General features: G+C 40.5%; 1 protein-coding gene across 1 annotated transcript in view; it reads left to right on the forward strand.

The window, feature by feature from the left end:
• pds5b (PDS5 cohesin associated factor B) overlaps positions 1-17,606 on the forward strand; it is a 187,644-nt gene that overhangs the window by 160,638 nt on the left and 9,400 nt on the right. The window contains exons 26-32 of the mRNA XM_078222232.1: positions 1,805-1,919; positions 3,861-3,993; positions 4,633-4,752; positions 7,386-7,448; positions 7,836-7,981; positions 13,222-13,333; positions 14,235-14,662. Of these exons, the coding sequence (XP_078078358.1) occupies positions 1,805-1,919; positions 3,861-3,993; positions 4,633-4,752; positions 7,386-7,448; positions 7,836-7,981; positions 13,222-13,333; positions 14,235-14,662 (1,117 nt within the window). The remainder of the gene's footprint in view (positions 1-1,804; positions 1,920-3,860; positions 3,994-4,632; positions 4,753-7,385; positions 7,449-7,835; positions 7,982-13,221; positions 13,334-14,234; positions 14,663-17,606) is intronic.

Here is a 17,606-nt window from a genome sequence, read left to right on the forward strand (position 1 = left end):
TCAAAACTAAATATAGCCTTGATAATAGACATACCTCTCTCCACTTAAAAAAAAAGGAATTTCATGACTATTCAACTTCAGATATTTCAAAAATGTCACTGTTTTCTTATTTACGACACATTGAACAGCACTGTACAGTGTATATGGCACCTTGTGATCATGAGCTTTGCTTGATGACTGAAATTCTGGATAGCCAGTGGTGACAGTGCACTGCTGCATGCTACCTCCCACTATGTCACTATCCCCCAAATTTTTATCTGCTGCTCTTTTGAGGCAGAGTAGGATGAGATGTTCTCCAGGTGATTTGAAGTGGGTGTTGCTGTTGATGCGCCAACCAACTGCTGGTGTGGGATAAAAATGTGGAGCAGATATTGAACAACCTCTCCTCATTCAACCTCTGGAAGAACCATTTTCCCAACGTACTATTTTCACAATACTTTGATCGGCATTAACTGGGTGAGGGGTTCTCCTGCTGAGGACACTGTGCAGAAAAGCCAGCTGCTTAAATTGAGGATTTTTGGACACCAGGAATAAATGTGCATACTTGTACTGTTCCCACCACAAATGCTCCAGCATTGCAGTAGCTTTAGAGTTCACCTACCCACGTGAATTTTCTGAGGTTAATTTAAGTTTTTTGCCTATTTTTGCTTACTTCACAAATGGATTCCTATTTATCTTACAAAATGGGCTGGTCCTGTTTCTTTTTATATCAGTATATCTTGAACACGTGGGAAAATTTTCTTACTGGCCCTTTCCTAGGTGGTTTTTCACCCTGTTTGAAAATATTGCCCTCCAATAATGGTGTAAATTCGATATTTGGGGTATGGAAAATAGTACCAAAAGTATATGAAACATGATGTAAAATTGTCTGAAGTTTTCATGGGTTTTTTCCCCAACTATGTTCAATTCTTTCTCAAGATAAAATGATGAATGATCAAATAAGATTAATCTTTTTTTCCTACTTCCCCCTTTTACTGAGCACCTAACCTATATCCTGCACTTTCCCTTAACAACCTAGCTGCTAGCTGTAGGTGGCACAGTGGTTAGCACTGCTGCCTCACAGCGCCAGGGACCTGGGTTTGATTCCCGGCTTGGGTCACTGTCTGTGGAAAGTTTGCACGTTCACGTGTCTGTGTGGGTTTCCTCCGGGAGGCGCTTCGGTTTCCTCCCACAGTCTGAAAGACGTGCTGCTTAGGTGCATTGACCCGAACAGGCGCCAGAGTGTGACGACTAGGGGATTTTCACAGTAACTTCATTGCAGTGTTAATGTAAGCTTTATTTGTGACTAATACATTTTATTTTTGCTATATAAAAGTCACTATTTGGCGAGTTAACCACTGTGAGATTGCATATTATTGTGTAACCATCTATATCCTTAAGACACATTCTTTTGATTTTTGTTAGCTTCATAGTTTTGAAATTTTGTCGTCTTATAATTTAAAGAAAAAACTTAAGCACGCACAAAAATAGGTTTGAGATTTAATAATGGCAAGGCTGTTTTAACTGGAGCTCACATTGTGATCTGAATGTTGGTGGCAAGTATAAACAAGATTGAGGCATTGCCTTGAAGAGCAAATGAAAGCATTTGGCATGTGAGATGGGGGAAAAAATCTTGAGATCTATTGAATTTCAATTTCGATTGTAGAAGAGAGAAATCATTGACATTTTTTTGTTGCCTTTTGCACCCTTTACTGACATAACTAGGAGAATTTTCAATGTCAGGATTGTTGGCATCTGTTTTTTCCTTAAATATTTCATTTGGAAATCAATGACCAGCTTTTTTTTTCTTGATGTGTGACTGCAGAAAAATTGTTGTCGTTGCTGCCTGAATATGTTGTTCCATACACAATTCATCTGCTTGCACATGATCCAGATTACGTAAAAGTGCAGGATATTGAGCAACTGAAAGATATTAAAGAGTAAGTGCTCTATCTAACTATACTGTTAATGTTTACAAAATAATTTAAAGTTGCAATTATATAGAATATCTCTACTTATTCTTGTGTATATTATTTTATAAAATATTTGCCTTAATACCCAAATTTCTTGCCATCCATTTTTCAGTTTTCTTGCATTTGTCTAGCTAGTACTTTCTTCCTTCCCCTCCACCACTCCTTCCATCTATTGTATGTTTCCTTACTTTGTCATGCCTCACTAAAATGTACAAGCGGCATGCAGCATTTACTTTTAACAATATTGTGTTAGTTATGGAGTATCTTTATCTTTTGAATTCTCCTTGACTACAGACAGAAATAGTTATGCATTTTACATTTCACCTTTATTTAGAATCATAGCCTCCCTACAGTGCAGAAGGAGGCCATTTGGCCCATCGAGTCTGCACTGACCACAATCCTACCCAGGCCCTATTCCCGTAACCCCACATATTTACTCTGCTAATCCTCTGACACTAGGGTCAATTTAGCATGGCCAATCAACCTAACCCCTGCACATTTTTGGAGTGTGGGAGGTAACTGGAGCACCTGGAGGAAACCCAAGCAGACACTGGGAGAATGTGTGTGTGTGTGGAGTTTGCACAGTGACCTGAGGCCAGAATTGAACCTGGGTCCCTGGCACTGTGAGGCAGCAGTGCTAACCACTGTGTCACCGTGCCTTCCTCAAGGTATCTCTGTTTCACAGTCAATTGAGTATTTTAAATATTATCTCTGTTAGTAAGACTTGACAAGCAGTTCTATTCTGGCAGTTAGAGAAAACTATTGGAATTTTAAAGCAGATTCTTGAAAACTAATAAAAATTGACATTGTGAATGACCAGACTTCCCTTTTTCCTGGTAAAAATGGGATGTTGTCTTTAGCCACATCCCTCATGGAGGGAATTTCATATGAAATAAGTGAGCTGTTTGTTCACGAAGCTTATTTATCGTGGTGTCTTTCTAGAACCCAGTAAAAACTAAATGTTTTTCACATTTTTATGCTTAATTGAATTGAAGGAACATAGATGTGCTTTAAAGATAAAACAAAAAAAATAGAATTTCGCTGTAACTTTGGGACAGTGCATCATCCATCATGAACTGATTAACTAGTTTTGTCATGCAAATTTTTAAAAAAATAATAATTTGATTCCTGATGATGAAATTCTTGTACACAGTTCCTGATTCTGAATTGAATTCGTGGGACCCAAACTGACTCCCAGCCTGTTAGCACCTAAATTGGAACTATAGAGATGGATAGCTATTAAAAATTATACTTTGTCATGTTTAAGTATTTTATTTGGCAAAATTTATGTTTTTTTGTTATATTTTAACTGTGTTCTTAAATAAAGCTTTTTTAAAAAATAAAAGTCAGTCAGTTGAATCATATATGGAGTGAAACACCTTGCGTTCACCAAAATGCCAAAATCAAAAAAAGTTGGGGTCTAAGCTAACTTCATAATATACCTTGGAGTTTCTGATCTGGTCCCTAACACAGTTAATTATCTTTTGAGATGCAGTAACTGTTGTAAAGTAATATTCCTCTTAAGGGGGTTTTATTTAAATTAAGAGGAGATTTGAGTGGAGTAAATGAGAGTTGCAAATTGCAAGCCACCAGTCGTGGTTTGTGTAACATGATGGTCGTCATGTTGTAGAAATGCTCTGAAAGATAATCATTGATTTGTGCAAACATCCAATAGATTCTCTTCTGACTCCAGAACAAAACTCATGCATGTTGGTTATGATGACTTTAAAAGTTCTAAAGTAAAACTTTTCAATACTGCTTTAGTGCTGCTGACAGTTCATCAAATGTTCGGTAAAGTACAAGTGTCGGTTTTCATTGTAAGCTAACATTGGAAATCATACATCCTATTTGGGGAATTGGATTCCTAAGTAATGACTCAATTTCTCGATTTTTATTCATGTCCTTCAGATGTTTATGGTTTATGCTTGAAATACTGATGGTTAAAAATGAAAACAACAGTCATGCTTTTATCAGAAAAATGGTAGAAAACATAAAACAGACAAAAGATGTCCAAGGTCCGGATGATCCAAAGATGAATGAGGTTTGTCTTTAAATTTTGTGGATAATTGGGATATATTGCAGCTTGTATTTTTCAGATTCTCTAGTTAATGATGGCATGTTATTTGAATCTGGTATTGAAGTCTTTAATGATGTAGATATGAACTAATTCATGGAATCATGGACAATTACAACACAGGAAAAGGCCCTTTTGTCCCAGTGCTGGCTGAAAAGTAGTTACCTAGGCTGATCCCACTGTGCAGCTTTTGGTCTGGAGCTTTGTTAGGTACAGCTCTTCCAGGACCATGCAAGCACTGTTTAAATGTAATGGTAGAGTGTTTTCCCCTCTACCACTTTCTGACAGGTCCAAACTCCCACCAGTGAAGAAATTTCTCCTCAACTTCTCTAATCCTTATACCAATTACTTTTCTGTGCCCCCAGTTGTTGTTCTCTGTGCTAAGAAAAATAAGACCACCTTATCCAATCTGTGGACCCCTCATAATTTTATACTCCTGCGCAGTGTCTAGGTGTCACTGCAATTGCAATTTCTGCTTTGTTTCAGACAGCATCAGTGAAAATTTAGTTATACTACCAAGTGATACTTAAATGTGCCTTTCACTGATCCTTAACGGTTTTTCTCCAGAATTAATTTGCAAAACTTACATTTTTTGTTTCTTTTTAGAAATTGTATACAGTTTGTGATGTTGCAATGAACATTATCATCTCTAAAAGTACCACGTACAGCCTGGAGTCTCCAAAGGACCCAGTGCTTCCTGCTAAATATTTCACTCATCCTGATAAGGTGTGTACTGTTACCAAGTATACATTTCTAATTGCATTTTGGTATGAACAATTAAGTACATATTAAGTATTCAAGTGTCACATAGCAATATTGTTCTAGATCTAATGTGTGAAAATGTATCATTCATGTCAATTGAATAGAATTCATCTGAGTCTTCCTTTCTTTCTATTTTATAAACGGCACCAAATTTTGGATTATGAAAGTTGTACAGGTGTTACTCAGCAGGCCTGGCAGCATCTGTGGAGAGTGGCATGGTGGCACAGTGGTTAGCACTGCTGCCTCACAGGTCCAGGGACCCCGGTTCGATTCCAGCCTTGGGTGACTGTGTGGAGTTTGCAAGTTCTCCGTGTCTGCGTGGATTTCCTCTGGGTGCTCTGGTTTCCTCCCACAGTCCAAAGATGTGCTGGTTAGGTAGATTGGCCATGCTAAATTACCCCTTGGTGACCTAGAATGTGCCATTTAGAGGAATTTACAGGATATGTGTATGGGGATACAGGTATAGGGCAGAGGATAGGCCTGGATAAGATGCTCTGTTGGAGAGTCAGTGCAGACTTAATGGGTTGAATGGCCTCATTCACCTCTGTAGGGATTCTATGTTAAAACAGAACTAACATTTTGGGTTGGATATGACTTCTTCCAAAGTACAGTTTTTGTGACCTCGCCAGCCACCTGTTAAGTTGCAGCCAGGTTGAGGCAAATGGTGGGGGGAAAAAGACACCCATAAAATTTTACTGGCTCCCCTGCCTGCAGTGGATAAAAATCTGCCCATGAAGCCTTTTGATTATAGTTAGTAGGGGGGGAAAAGCTACAAAATTAGTGTTTCAACCATGAAAGAACAAAATGGGCAATTGGTGAGGTGGGGAGCATATTATGGAGTAAGTATCTTTGGTAATATGGATTTTGGCATGTGCCATGCCAGCAGCAAATTTGTGCATATGCAACTCTACGTTGTATTGTATTTGTGGAGGCATGATTCAGCCGTAACCTTACATTATGCATGGGCAACTCTTTATGGCTGTGCCTGGAGAGTTTGTTGTCTGAGCAACTCTTATCTTGATTATCTACTGCCATCCTCTATCCTTCCTTCTCAGATCTCTTCTTGCAGTATTAAAATTCATATTTCCTCTAATAGTGGATGCATATTGGTCCTAAATATCTGCAAGTTTAATGTTACATGGGGCCACTGCCCATACCCTGACCATGCTGCCTTTTGTTTTGACCAGTGAATTCTGGATCTGTCCTCTAATTTGGCTTCCAAATTTCTGGATTTTTCTTCAGCTGAGACTATGCCACTCCACCTCCTCTCCAATCACAACTGTTACCATGGGTTTATGAATATCTCATCTTGTAATGTCACAATGACAGTCCTATTACACCCTGGAATCTTGATTATAACCTGGTTCCTTTTATTACAGTAAACTCTGGCTCTGCATTGTCAGGGAAGTGAGGGGAGGTAGCTGACCCAAATGATTTGTCCAGCAATTTCTTATTCCATACAAAACGGAAGGTCGATACAGAAACTACGTTGAGATTGATATTGTTAATTTTCAAAAGAAGTGCATGTGCATTTCAAACCACAACAATAGCAATTGCTCATTTCTTTTTGTTCAAATATTTATGAAGAGAGGTGTTAGGACATAGAACTCCTCACCAGAAATTACAGTGGATTTAGATTCCATCATGCAACTTTCAAAAGGAAAGTGCCATAAATATTTGAATGAGAAAAATTGAAGGTATGGTAGCATTGGACTCGAGAGTTAACTGTTCTAATCCAGGTGCAATTGCCCAAATGGCACTTTGTCATGCTATTAAATTTTATGCTTCCAATTGTCTCAGAAGCATATCAGATTACTACCTAACATCTATTTCTAATCTTTATCCTTTGCTCATTAAGGGCAAGCAAAAGAAATGTGGAGTTTTAACAAGATTTTGGTAATGAAAATTGAATGTGTGGAATGAGAACTGCTTTAATTGACTGTATATCCTGCATAAGACCTGCTAGAATATTCAGTGCTGCCATTCGGTAGAATATAGACCACTCACTAATTTAGTTTAATCCTTGTAATAATATGAAATTAAACATCTGGCTGCAAATTGGTAAAGTTGGGATTATAAAGAGTTTGGAGGCTTATCAGTAGCCTGGGGACATTCCAAAACAAAAATGAGAGGGTAGAAGAATAATACGGAAATGGGTACATAGTCACTTTTACCCTGCAGTGTTGTCACCCGAACTGTCGACTTTGTAAGTAAAATAAAATGCAACTTGCTAAAATTGATTTGGGGAAAAGTGATAAGTAGAAAAACTCTGACCAGCGTTTATTTCTTAATTTCTTTCTGTTTCTAGCAACTATAAATGTCAGCTTTGTTAAGAGATGCCAGTATTACATTTGTCCGTAGCTTAGCTCATCACACTGTTACTACGCACATGTCGTTTATGTTCATCAAAGGGTGAAATCTATTTGACTGCTCAAAAATTAAACTCATCTTAGTTTTTGGAACTTTTGTGGAGCAGCATATGGTAGCCTCATATGGATACTGATTTTAAGATGGAAATTGCAATCTTGTTTCCAATGTGCAATGTTCTATGATGTCTGTTAAAATAAAAGCTTTCTCAATTTTTATTCATTTTTCAGAACTTCAACAATAGCAAAAATTATCTACCTTCAGAAATGAAAGCCTTTTTCACACCTGGCAAGGTATTGCTTATTTCTTAATTCTAATGCATTTGTAAACTTTAGTTACACGCCTTCATACAAATCTTCATTTTCTTGAGGACATCTTCATTCATGTTTACTCTGCACAATACAAAAACTATTGCCCTTACATTCTTAAATTTATTCCCCACTTTATTTAAACTTTTCAAAGATTATTTGCTAGAAATGACCATTTTTATAGTGCATTAATGCAGTTTTTTAAATTACTTTTATTAAGATGAAGTTTGCATTCTATTTTAATCAGTGTTGATTGTAATAAGTGTACTAATTAAGCCTAGAAATTCAAAACTTTCGCTGTTTTATAATTCACCGTTTAACTGCCAACCAGTGCCTCAAAATATAATTTTAATGGATTTTTATTCCACACAGCCCAAGGCAACTAACGTTCTCGGTGCAGTAAATAAGCCTCTGTCATCAGCAGGAAAGCAGGCACAGACCAAGTCATCACGAATGGAGACTATGAGTAATGCCAGCAGCAATTCTAATCCCAGTTCACCTGGAAGAAGTAAAGGAAGGTACAAAATATGGGCTGAATATGAATTCCATTGTAGGCAATAGTAACATTCACCAGTCTAAAAATAAATAGACTGTTGCCAAGAGAATATATTAAAGTTCACTGTTCTAAGCTGAGCGCTTGGTCTTTTTGGGACAACTGTCAAATTTCAGGAGTAAAGTATTTGCGTGGAGGAGAGATTAATTTTCAGTATACTCTATCATCAGTTATTGCAGACCCCCACTTTTGGATGAGAAATTTCAATGTTGTGTACTTAAAAACTGAAACATGTATAGTACTCCATCTTAAATACAGCATATTTCCTTTTAGGAGAATAATTTGAAAATCCATATTCTATGAACAGTTTAAAGAAACTGTAATAGAAATTAATTGAAATGTAAAGCACGTAATGGAATGGAGATCCCTGGCTGCGTACAATAAACTTAGAATGCAACTGTTGCATATTCGGTCAAAATGGCACACTGAGCAATGACTCAGTCAGTGCATCATGTGTGTCATGTATAATCAACTACACAGATTAGGAAAGTTCCGTGATCCTCTCTGGCTCTTGAGAAGAGGAGTATTATCTAAGGTTCCTATTTCTAATCGTGACCCAATGACTCCTGCTGAAGGGGCTAAAGTGGATACAAGGAGAGGAACTGATTAGACTTTGTACAAACTTGCACCTGGAGAAACACTGATGCCGGGGCGCCATATCATGTCATTTACCATTCTCTTTCACAGAGATGAGCAGGGTGGCACTTGAATCCCAGGGGGACCAATGTCCTGGCAGGAAGGTTGGCTAAGGCTATTGGGGAGACTTTAAACTAGAAAGGTTGGGGGGAGGGAATCGTGATGAGGTGACTGAGAGCAAGGAGGTTAGCCCGCAAATAGAGAAGGATTGCAGACAGTGTAAGAGGTAGAATAGACGGGTGATGGAGAAGGGGAGAGCTCAGACCAAAGGTTTGAGATGTGTCTATTTTAACGCCAGGAGTGTAGTGAATAAAGTGAATGAGCTTATAGTGTGGATTGATGCTTGGAAGTGTGATGTGGTGACAATTACAGAGACTTGGGGACAGGACTGGATACTTCAGGTGCCGGGTTTCAGATGTTTCAGAAAGGACAGAGAGGGAGGCAAAAGGGCGGGGGGGGGGAGTGGCACTGCTGACCAGGGATAGTGTCACAGCTGTAGAGAAGGTGGAAGTTGTGGAGGGGTTGTCTACGGAGTCTCTGTGGGTGGAAGTCCGGAGCGGGAAGGAGTCGATAACTTTGCTGGGTGTTTTCTACAGGCCGCCCAATAGCAACAAGGATGTTGAGGAGCAGATAGGGAAACAGATCCTGGAGAGATGTCGTAATAACAGGGTTGTCGTGATGGGAGACTTTAATTTCCCAAACATCGATTGGAATATCCCTAGGGTAAGGGGTTTGGATGGGGAGGAGTTTGTTAGGTGTGTTCAGGAGGGTTTCCTGACACAGCATGTGGATAAGCCTACAAGAGGAGAGGCTGTACTCGATCTGGTACTGGCTAATGAGCCTGGACAGGTGTCGGATCTCTCAGCGGGAGAGCATCTTGGGGATAGTGATCATAACTCTATCTCCTTTACGCTAGCATTGGAAAAAGATAGGATCAGGCAAGCTAGGAAAGTGTTTATCTGGAGTAAGGGGAAATATGAAGCCATCAGGCAGGAGATTAGAAGCGTAAATTGGAAGGAGGTATTCTCGAGGAAAAGTATCGAAGTAAGGTGGCAGATTTTCAAGGAATGTTTGTCTGGAGTTCTGCATGACAATGTTCCGATGAGACAGGGAGGTTTTGGTAGGTTACGGGAACCGTGGTGCTCGAAAGCTGTGCTGAACGTAGTCAAAAAGAAAAGGAAAGCGTACAAAAGGTTCAGAGAGCTGGGCGATGATAGGGATCTAGATGAGTATACGGCTTGTAGGAAGGGACTTAAGAAAGAAATTAGGAGAACCAGAAGGGGTCACGAGAAGGCCTTGGCAGGTAAGATTAAGGAGAACCCTATGGCGTTCTATAAATATGTGAAGAGTAAAAGGATGAGATGTGAAGGAATAGGACCTATAAAATGTGAAGGAGAGAAAGTCTGTACAGAACCGGAAGAAATAGCAGAGGTGCTTAATGAATATTTTACCTCGGTGTTCACGGTGGAAAAAGACCTGGGTGGTTGTACTACAGGATTGCAGCGGACTGAAAAGATTGAGTATGTGGACATTAAGAAAGAGGATGTGTTGGAAATTTTGAATAGCATCAAGATAGATAAGTAATCGGGACCGGATGGGATGTACCCCAGGGTACTGTGGGAGGCGAGGGAAGAGATTGCAGAGCCTCTGGCGATGATCTTTGCGTCGTCGATGGAGACGGGAGAGGTTTTGGAGGATTGCGGATGTGGTTCCTATATTCAAGAAAGGGAATAGGGATAGCCCAGGTAATTACCGACCGGTGAGTATAACCTCAGTGGTTGGTAAGTTGATGGAGAAGATCCTGAGGGACAGGATTTATGAACATTTAGAGAAGTTTAGTATGCTCAAAAGTAGTCAGCACGGCTTTGTCAAAGGCAAATCGTGCCTTACGAGCCTGGTGGAGTTCTTTGAAAATGTGACTAAACACATTGACAAAGGAAAAGCGGTAGATGTGGTTTACATGGACTTCAGCAAGGCGTTCGATAAGGTCCCCCATGCAAGACTTCTCGAGAAAGTGAGAGGGCATGGGATCCAAGGGGCTTTTGACTTGTGGATCCAGAACTGGCTTGCCTGCAGAAGGCAGAGAGTGGTTGTAGATGGGTCTTTTTCTGAATGGTGGTCGGTCACCAGTGGAGTGCACCAGGGATCTGTTCTGGGACCCTTGATGTTTGTCATTTTCATAAATGACCTGGATGAGGAAGTGGAGGGATGGGTTGGTAGGTTTGCCGATGACACGAAGGTTGGTGGTGTTGTGGATAGTTTGGAGGGATGTCAGAAGCTGCAGCGTGACAGAGATAGGATGCAAGACTGGGCGGAGAAGTGGCAGATGGACTTCAACCCGGATAAATGTGTAGTGGTCCATTTTGGCAGGTCAAATGGGATGAAGGAGTATAATATCATGGGTAAGACTCTTAGCAGTGTAGAGGATCAGAACGACCTTGGGGTCCGGGTCCATAGGACTCTTAAATCGGCCTCGCAGGTAGAGGAGGTGGTTAAGAAGGCGTATGGTGTGCTGGCCTTCATCAATCGAGGGATTGAATTTAGGAGTCGGGAGATAATGATGCAGCTTTATAAGACCCTCGTCAGACCCCACTTGGAGTACTGTGCTCAGTTCTGGTCGCCTCATTACAGGAGGGATGTGGAAATGTTTGAAAGGGTGCAGAGAAGATTTACAAGGATGTTGCCTGGATTGGTTGGCATGCCTTATGAGGATAGGTTGAGGGAGCTCGGTCCTTTCTCCTTGGAGAGACGAAGGATGAGAGGTGACCTGATAGAGGTGTACAAGATGTTGAGAGGTATAGATCGGGTGGATTCTCGGAGGCTTTTTCCCAGGCTGAAATGGCTGCTACGAGAGGACACAGGTTTAAGGTGCTGAGGAGTAGGTACAGAGGAGATGTCAGGGGTATGTTTTCCACTCAGAGGGTGGTGGGCCAGTGGAATCGGCTGCCGTCAGTGGTGGTGGAGGCAAACTCGATAGGGTCTTTTAAGAGACTTCTGGATGAGTACATGGAACTTAATAGGATTGAGGGTTATAGGTAAGCCGATATATAAGCCTAGGTAGGTAGGGACATGACCGGCGCAATTTGTGGGCCGAAGGGCCTGTTTGTGCTGTATTTTTTCTATGTTCTATGTAACTGGTGTGATGTTCAGTGTTCAATTGCAGAACATTAACTAATTTTGTCTTTTGAGTTGAGTGATTATTGCCATAAGGAGTTTTATTTTATATTTAAAACCAGCAGATGTGAATAAGTTGATCTGATTTATTATTGTCACGTATTAGTGTACGTGAAAAGTATTGTTTCTTGCATGCTATACAAAGCATACTGTACATAGAGAAGGAAAGGAGAGAGTACATTCTCCTCGTGTCTGCGTGGGTTTCCTCCGGGTGCTCCGGTTTCCTCCCACAGTCCAAAGATGTGCGGGTTAGGTTGATTGGCCATGCTAAAATTGCCCTTAGTGTCCTGAGATGCGTAGGTTAGAGGGATTAGCGGGTAAAATATGTAGGGGTAGGGCCTGGGTGGGATTGTGGTCGGTGCAGACTCGATGGGCCGAATGGCCTCTTTCTGTGCTGTAGGGTTTCTATGATTCTATGAGTACGGAATGTAGTGTTACAGTCATAGCTAGGGTGTAGAGAAAGATCAACTTAGTGCGAGGTAGGTCCATTCAAAAGTCTGATGGCAGCAGGGAAGAAGCTATTCTTGAGTCGGTTGGTACGTGACCTCCGAGATATCAGGTTCAAAATAGACATTAACTATATTTTGTATATTTCTAAAAATAATTCAAATGATAATGAAAAGGTACAATTTTATGCTTTTATAATAACCAGCAATAATGTTAGCAAATAATATATCTTAATGTGGTAACAGTTACTTAATCTGAAAAATGGCGTTCTTTGGCAGAATCAATAAGTAAATTAGCATAAATATTCTTAGTTCTTAGAATCCTTACAGTGCAGAAGGAGGCCATATGACTCATCGAATCTGCACCTACCCTCTGACAAAGCATCCTACCCAGGCCCATTCCCCTGTCCATATATTTACCCCGCTAATTCACACATCTTTAAACACTAAAGGGCAATTTAACATGGCCAATCCCCCTAACCTGCATATCTTTAGACCATCTTTAGACCATGGGAGGAAACTGGAGCACCTGGAGGAAACCCACGCAGACACAGAGAGCGTAAAAACTCCAAGGCTGGAATCGAACCTGGATTCCAGTGCTAACCAATGCCACCGTGCTGCCCCTATTGGCAATTATACTCCCGTAATAGCATAGTATAAATAATTGCTACCTGTCTCACAATATTGTTTTTCACAATATAATTTTGCAGTATAGATGTTTGAGTAAGTCCAAGCTTATCATCACTTCTTTAATGATGAGATGGGCATTTTCTGGTAGAACATATGTCACTGTTGAGTGCATTTTTGTAAGGAAAGTTCTGAAGTGTCTATTTTGAGAAAGGAATTAATGAGATAGATGAGAGAATCTGTGTGCAAGGGAATAGCAAATAAAATGGATTGATCATGTTGCCTATATTTGAATACTCAATTTGTAAATCATTTAATGAAGGCTCGAAACCTCTGAAATCGATCACAGTGAAAACGAAGACATCACAGTAATGAAGAATCCACCTCTACCAGCAAAGAAAATGGATAAGAGGGAAGATTCAGACCATCTGAGGGTATGTATCTGAGTGTGTTCAAGGGAAGATTATAGAGGTGTAAATCGTTCATGTAGCTCCACTTCTCGTTTGCTGCATAGAATTCTGTGGGGCCGCATTAAGGCCACACTTTTATCCTATTACCTTCAGATGGGCTAGGTTTAAGGAATCTGATCCAAACATGAGTTCTCAAAGTGATAAGTGTTGTGCTATCATGTGTTTACGTTCTAACACCTTGGACTAATACCAATGAAGGAGAAAGAGAGTCACAGAATCCCCGCAGTGCAGAAGGAGGCCAATGGGCCCATTGAGTCTGCACCGACTCTCCAACAGAGCATCTTACCCAGATCCTATCCTCCTTACCCCATTAATCCCCTTAACCTGCACATCTTGGGACACTAAGGTACAATTTTATCATGGCCGATCAACCTAACCTGCACATCTTTGGCCTGTGGGAGGAATCTGGAACACCTGGAGGAAATCCATGCCGACGCGGGGAGAATATTCAAAACTCCGCACAGTCAGTCACCCAAGGCCAGAATTGATCCTGGGTCCCTGGTGCTATGAGTCAGCAGTGCTAACCACTGTGCCGACCAGTCATTTTGTAAAGAGTAACAATGATAACCTGAGTGATGACAGTATTCTGAAATGTACTGCAGTGTGATCCAAATGGAATCTGCTGTTGTAATGGTTTATATGGGATAATTTGTTCTCCATTTCTTCTGTCAGTCAAATGTTTTAAACCATGGTACAGACTGCTCAACAGAGCTCAAGTCATGTTAACTATTTTAGAAATTAATATATCTATTAATTGTTAGGAGTGATTTGTTAATCTTGTTCTTTGTCTTAGGGCAGGTAGCTGTAATTGTGTGTTTTTTGCCCTTGCTTCACAATCCAGTAAATAAACAATTGCTCTTTATAGTCAGAAACTGATAAACCAAGAGGGCGGAAGAAAGCAGCTTCTGCAATTTCGTTAGATCAAGAGGATCGGTCAAGTGCAGAACTTCTGGATCAGGTGAAACCTACAAAAACGGGCCAACGTGGTAGAAAAAGAGCTGCACACACCTCTGATTCAGAAGAACAGCAATGGCCAGAAGAAAAAAGAACGAAAGAAGACCTCTTAGAGAATGAAGATGAACAGAATAGTCCGCCAAAGAAGACAAAAAGGGGGCGTCCACCAAAAGCTACAAATGAGGAAGCCCCTAAGGGAGAGACGCAAGGAAAGGGAGGCAAAAGGGGTAAAAAGAGAGGAATATCTGTAGAGGGAGAAGATGGTGATAGAGATAATGAAAACAAGGAACAAAAGCAAAAAAGAACCAGACAGCCAAGAACACCCAAAAAATCTCAAAGGTTAGTATTTGGAAAGTGATAATTTTACATACCCTCTGCTATTGATAGACTAACACTGTTTAAGAGTTTAAGATTATATTTATTGCTCCAAGTAAAACATGGAAGATAAAAAGACCCATCAAATATTCAAGACTAGTAAAGTGGAAATATCGATTTCTTTAGAATGAGTATTAAAGCCATTCAAACTGTCCCCAAACAAGAGAACTTAAACAGGGGAAATGCTTGTCTTGAGAGTTTCCAGAAATTGATTTCAATCAATCCAGAAATTTGAAGCATGTAACCAAATAGTTTTGTTCCATTAAAAATGGGCTGCCACTGACTTGAGTTAATGTAGCTCCCTACAACAGTAAGAGGTGTACGGTCAGTGAGGAGAGACTTCAGCATGAGTGACATCGAGAGAGTATATTTGGGAATTTGGTTCAAAGTGGGAATTGTGTGCATAGGGGAAAGAGGTACTTTAGGTAAGATTTACTGCAAGAAGAGTGACTTAGAATAGAGTGCTATAAAGGAAGGAAGGGAGTTTTAGGTATTGGATAATTAAAGGAATAAGCGAAGGAAGGGCAGGAGGTGCGCTTTTGCTTCCTAACTGACGTGGTCTCCTGGAAGTGGTCTTACTCTGCTACAGGAGAAGAAACTTGTATTTGGTAAGTGACTAAGGTTTATTCTATTCCTAAGGTTTAAAATAATCTAGCAATTTGGTGGTAAGGTTAGTAAAATATATAAAAACGAAAGTAAAAAATATAATTGAATAAAATAATTAAATAGTTAATTAAAACACATTTATGGAAGGCAGGACAGGTGATGTGTCACAGCAGCCGCATGTGGGATCTCCTGGATGCCAGTTTGACCCAGGACAAACATGTCTGCAGTAGATGTTTGAAGCTCAAGCAGCTTCAGCTCAGTTTGAGCTGGAGTCTGAACCACAGACACTGCGACGCATCAGGGAGGGGGAAAGTTTGTACCAGGAAATAATCACACCTCTTGGGACAGGATCTTTTGATTTGGTCAGTTGGTAGCAAAAAGTGTCAGTCCAGATGGCTGTGTTGCCTGCCTGATGCCAGAGTACAGGGCATCTGTTCAGGCTGGAGAGGAACTTGCAGTGAGAGCGGGATGACCTAGTTGTCGTGATCTATGTAGGTACCAATGACATAAGCAGGACAAAGAAGGAAGTTCCGTGTAGTCTGTATATGGACATGTGTGCAAACATATGAATTAGGGGCAAGAATAGGCCCCCCTCACCTGCTTCACCATTCGATGAGATCGTGGCTGATCTGCTTGTAACGTCAATCCCACATCCCTGCCTACCCCCGATAAACTTTCACCCCTTGTTAACCAAGAATCTATCTCACTTTGCCTTAAAACTATTCAAAGAGTCTCTTCCTCAAAATGCAGCGAAAGCAGAATTTGGGACTCTTGATCCTCTGAGTGAGAGAAAATAATTCTGCTCGTCTCTGTCTTAATGAGGACATAGGCACCAAATTAACGAGCAGAACCTCAAAGGTCGTAATCTCTATTATTACCCGAGCCATGTGCAAATCGGCATGGGGCAGATCAGATTAGAGAGATGAACGCACATCTCAAAGACTGGTGTGAGAAAAGTGGGTTCCGGTTGTGGGGCATTGGCACCAGTACTAGGGAAAGTGGGGGCTGTACTACTGGGACAGTCTACACCTGAACTGGGACCGATGTTCATGTGAGCTAGGGAAATAGAGAGGGTTTAACTAGGGAAATAGAGAGGGTTTAAACTAAATAGTGGAGGCATGAGATCAAATTTGGGCAGAGATTGTAAATCAAAAGGCAGAGACAAGGCAAAAAAGATGAGTATTACAGGAAATGAAAAACCAGACCATGACAGGAAGGAATAGACAGTACAAATCTAACAGTAAAACAACAGATGGGACGAACGGTTATAAAAATAATAAAACAATAAAACAGATGAACTGAGAGAGCGCATAAAAATAAATAAGAATGATTTGATGGCTGTTACGGAGACATGGCTGCAGGAGGACATGGATTGGGACCTGAATATTGAAGGGTATGGGATACTTAGGAAGGAAATGAAGTAAGGAAACGGTGAAGGGGTGGCTGTTGGTTAATGATGGTATTGGCACAATAGAGAGGGATGACCCAAGTTTAAGAAACCAGGATGTGGAAACAGTTTGGGTAGAGATTAGGCAAACTTTTTTCTGACGGTCAGGAGTCTTTGAACTCTTCCTGAAAAGGTGGTGGAAGCAGAGTCTTTGAATTTTTGTATGGCTGAGGTCGATAGTTTCGTGATAGGTTATCAGGGGTAGGCAGGATGCAGTTTTAAGGTTACCATCAGAGCAGCCATGATCTTATTAAATGGTGGAGCAGGCTCGAGGGGATGAACGGCCTACTCCTGCTCCTTGTTTATATCAAGCAGCTCCAAAGTCCTTAAGATTGTTGGATCCTAAGTTTTGCACCTTGAATTTGGCTAGGATAAGCATGATATGTTTCATCTCGGGTATGATTCAAATGACCACTAGGAAGCTTTTATCAAACAAAAGTTTATTTAAGAATGTAGTTAACATATATGGAAAGAAAATTAGCAAGAACTTTTATCAATTACAAATGAAAACAAAACAACCACAATAATATATAACCTTTTAAAATTTATCCAACATGTTCCAATCAAACAAAACTCCCCATAAACAAAAAAACTCTCTCCACAGGTTTAACACAGCAAAGACTAATGCTCACGTGATACTGGAACTGAATCCTTTGGTTGGAGAATTGAAACCCTGACTTCTCAGCTTGTAGTAACCCTCTGGATACCCTCAGAACAGTTTTAAGTCGCAGCAGCTTCCCAGAACACTAGCGAGAGACTCTGAGCAAGCCACCAACAGCCGAATCTCTACTCTAGGAAGGCCAGAAGTCTTGCTTTCAACTAACCAGCAGAATTTCCAAACCCAGGGAGAGAGAG

Source organism: Mustelus asterias, chromosome 10 (genome assembly GCF_964213995.1).
Source record: "Mustelus asterias chromosome 10, sMusAst1.hap1.1, whole genome shotgun sequence".
Taxonomy (NCBI): domain Eukaryota; kingdom Metazoa; phylum Chordata; class Chondrichthyes; order Carcharhiniformes; family Triakidae; genus Mustelus; species Mustelus asterias.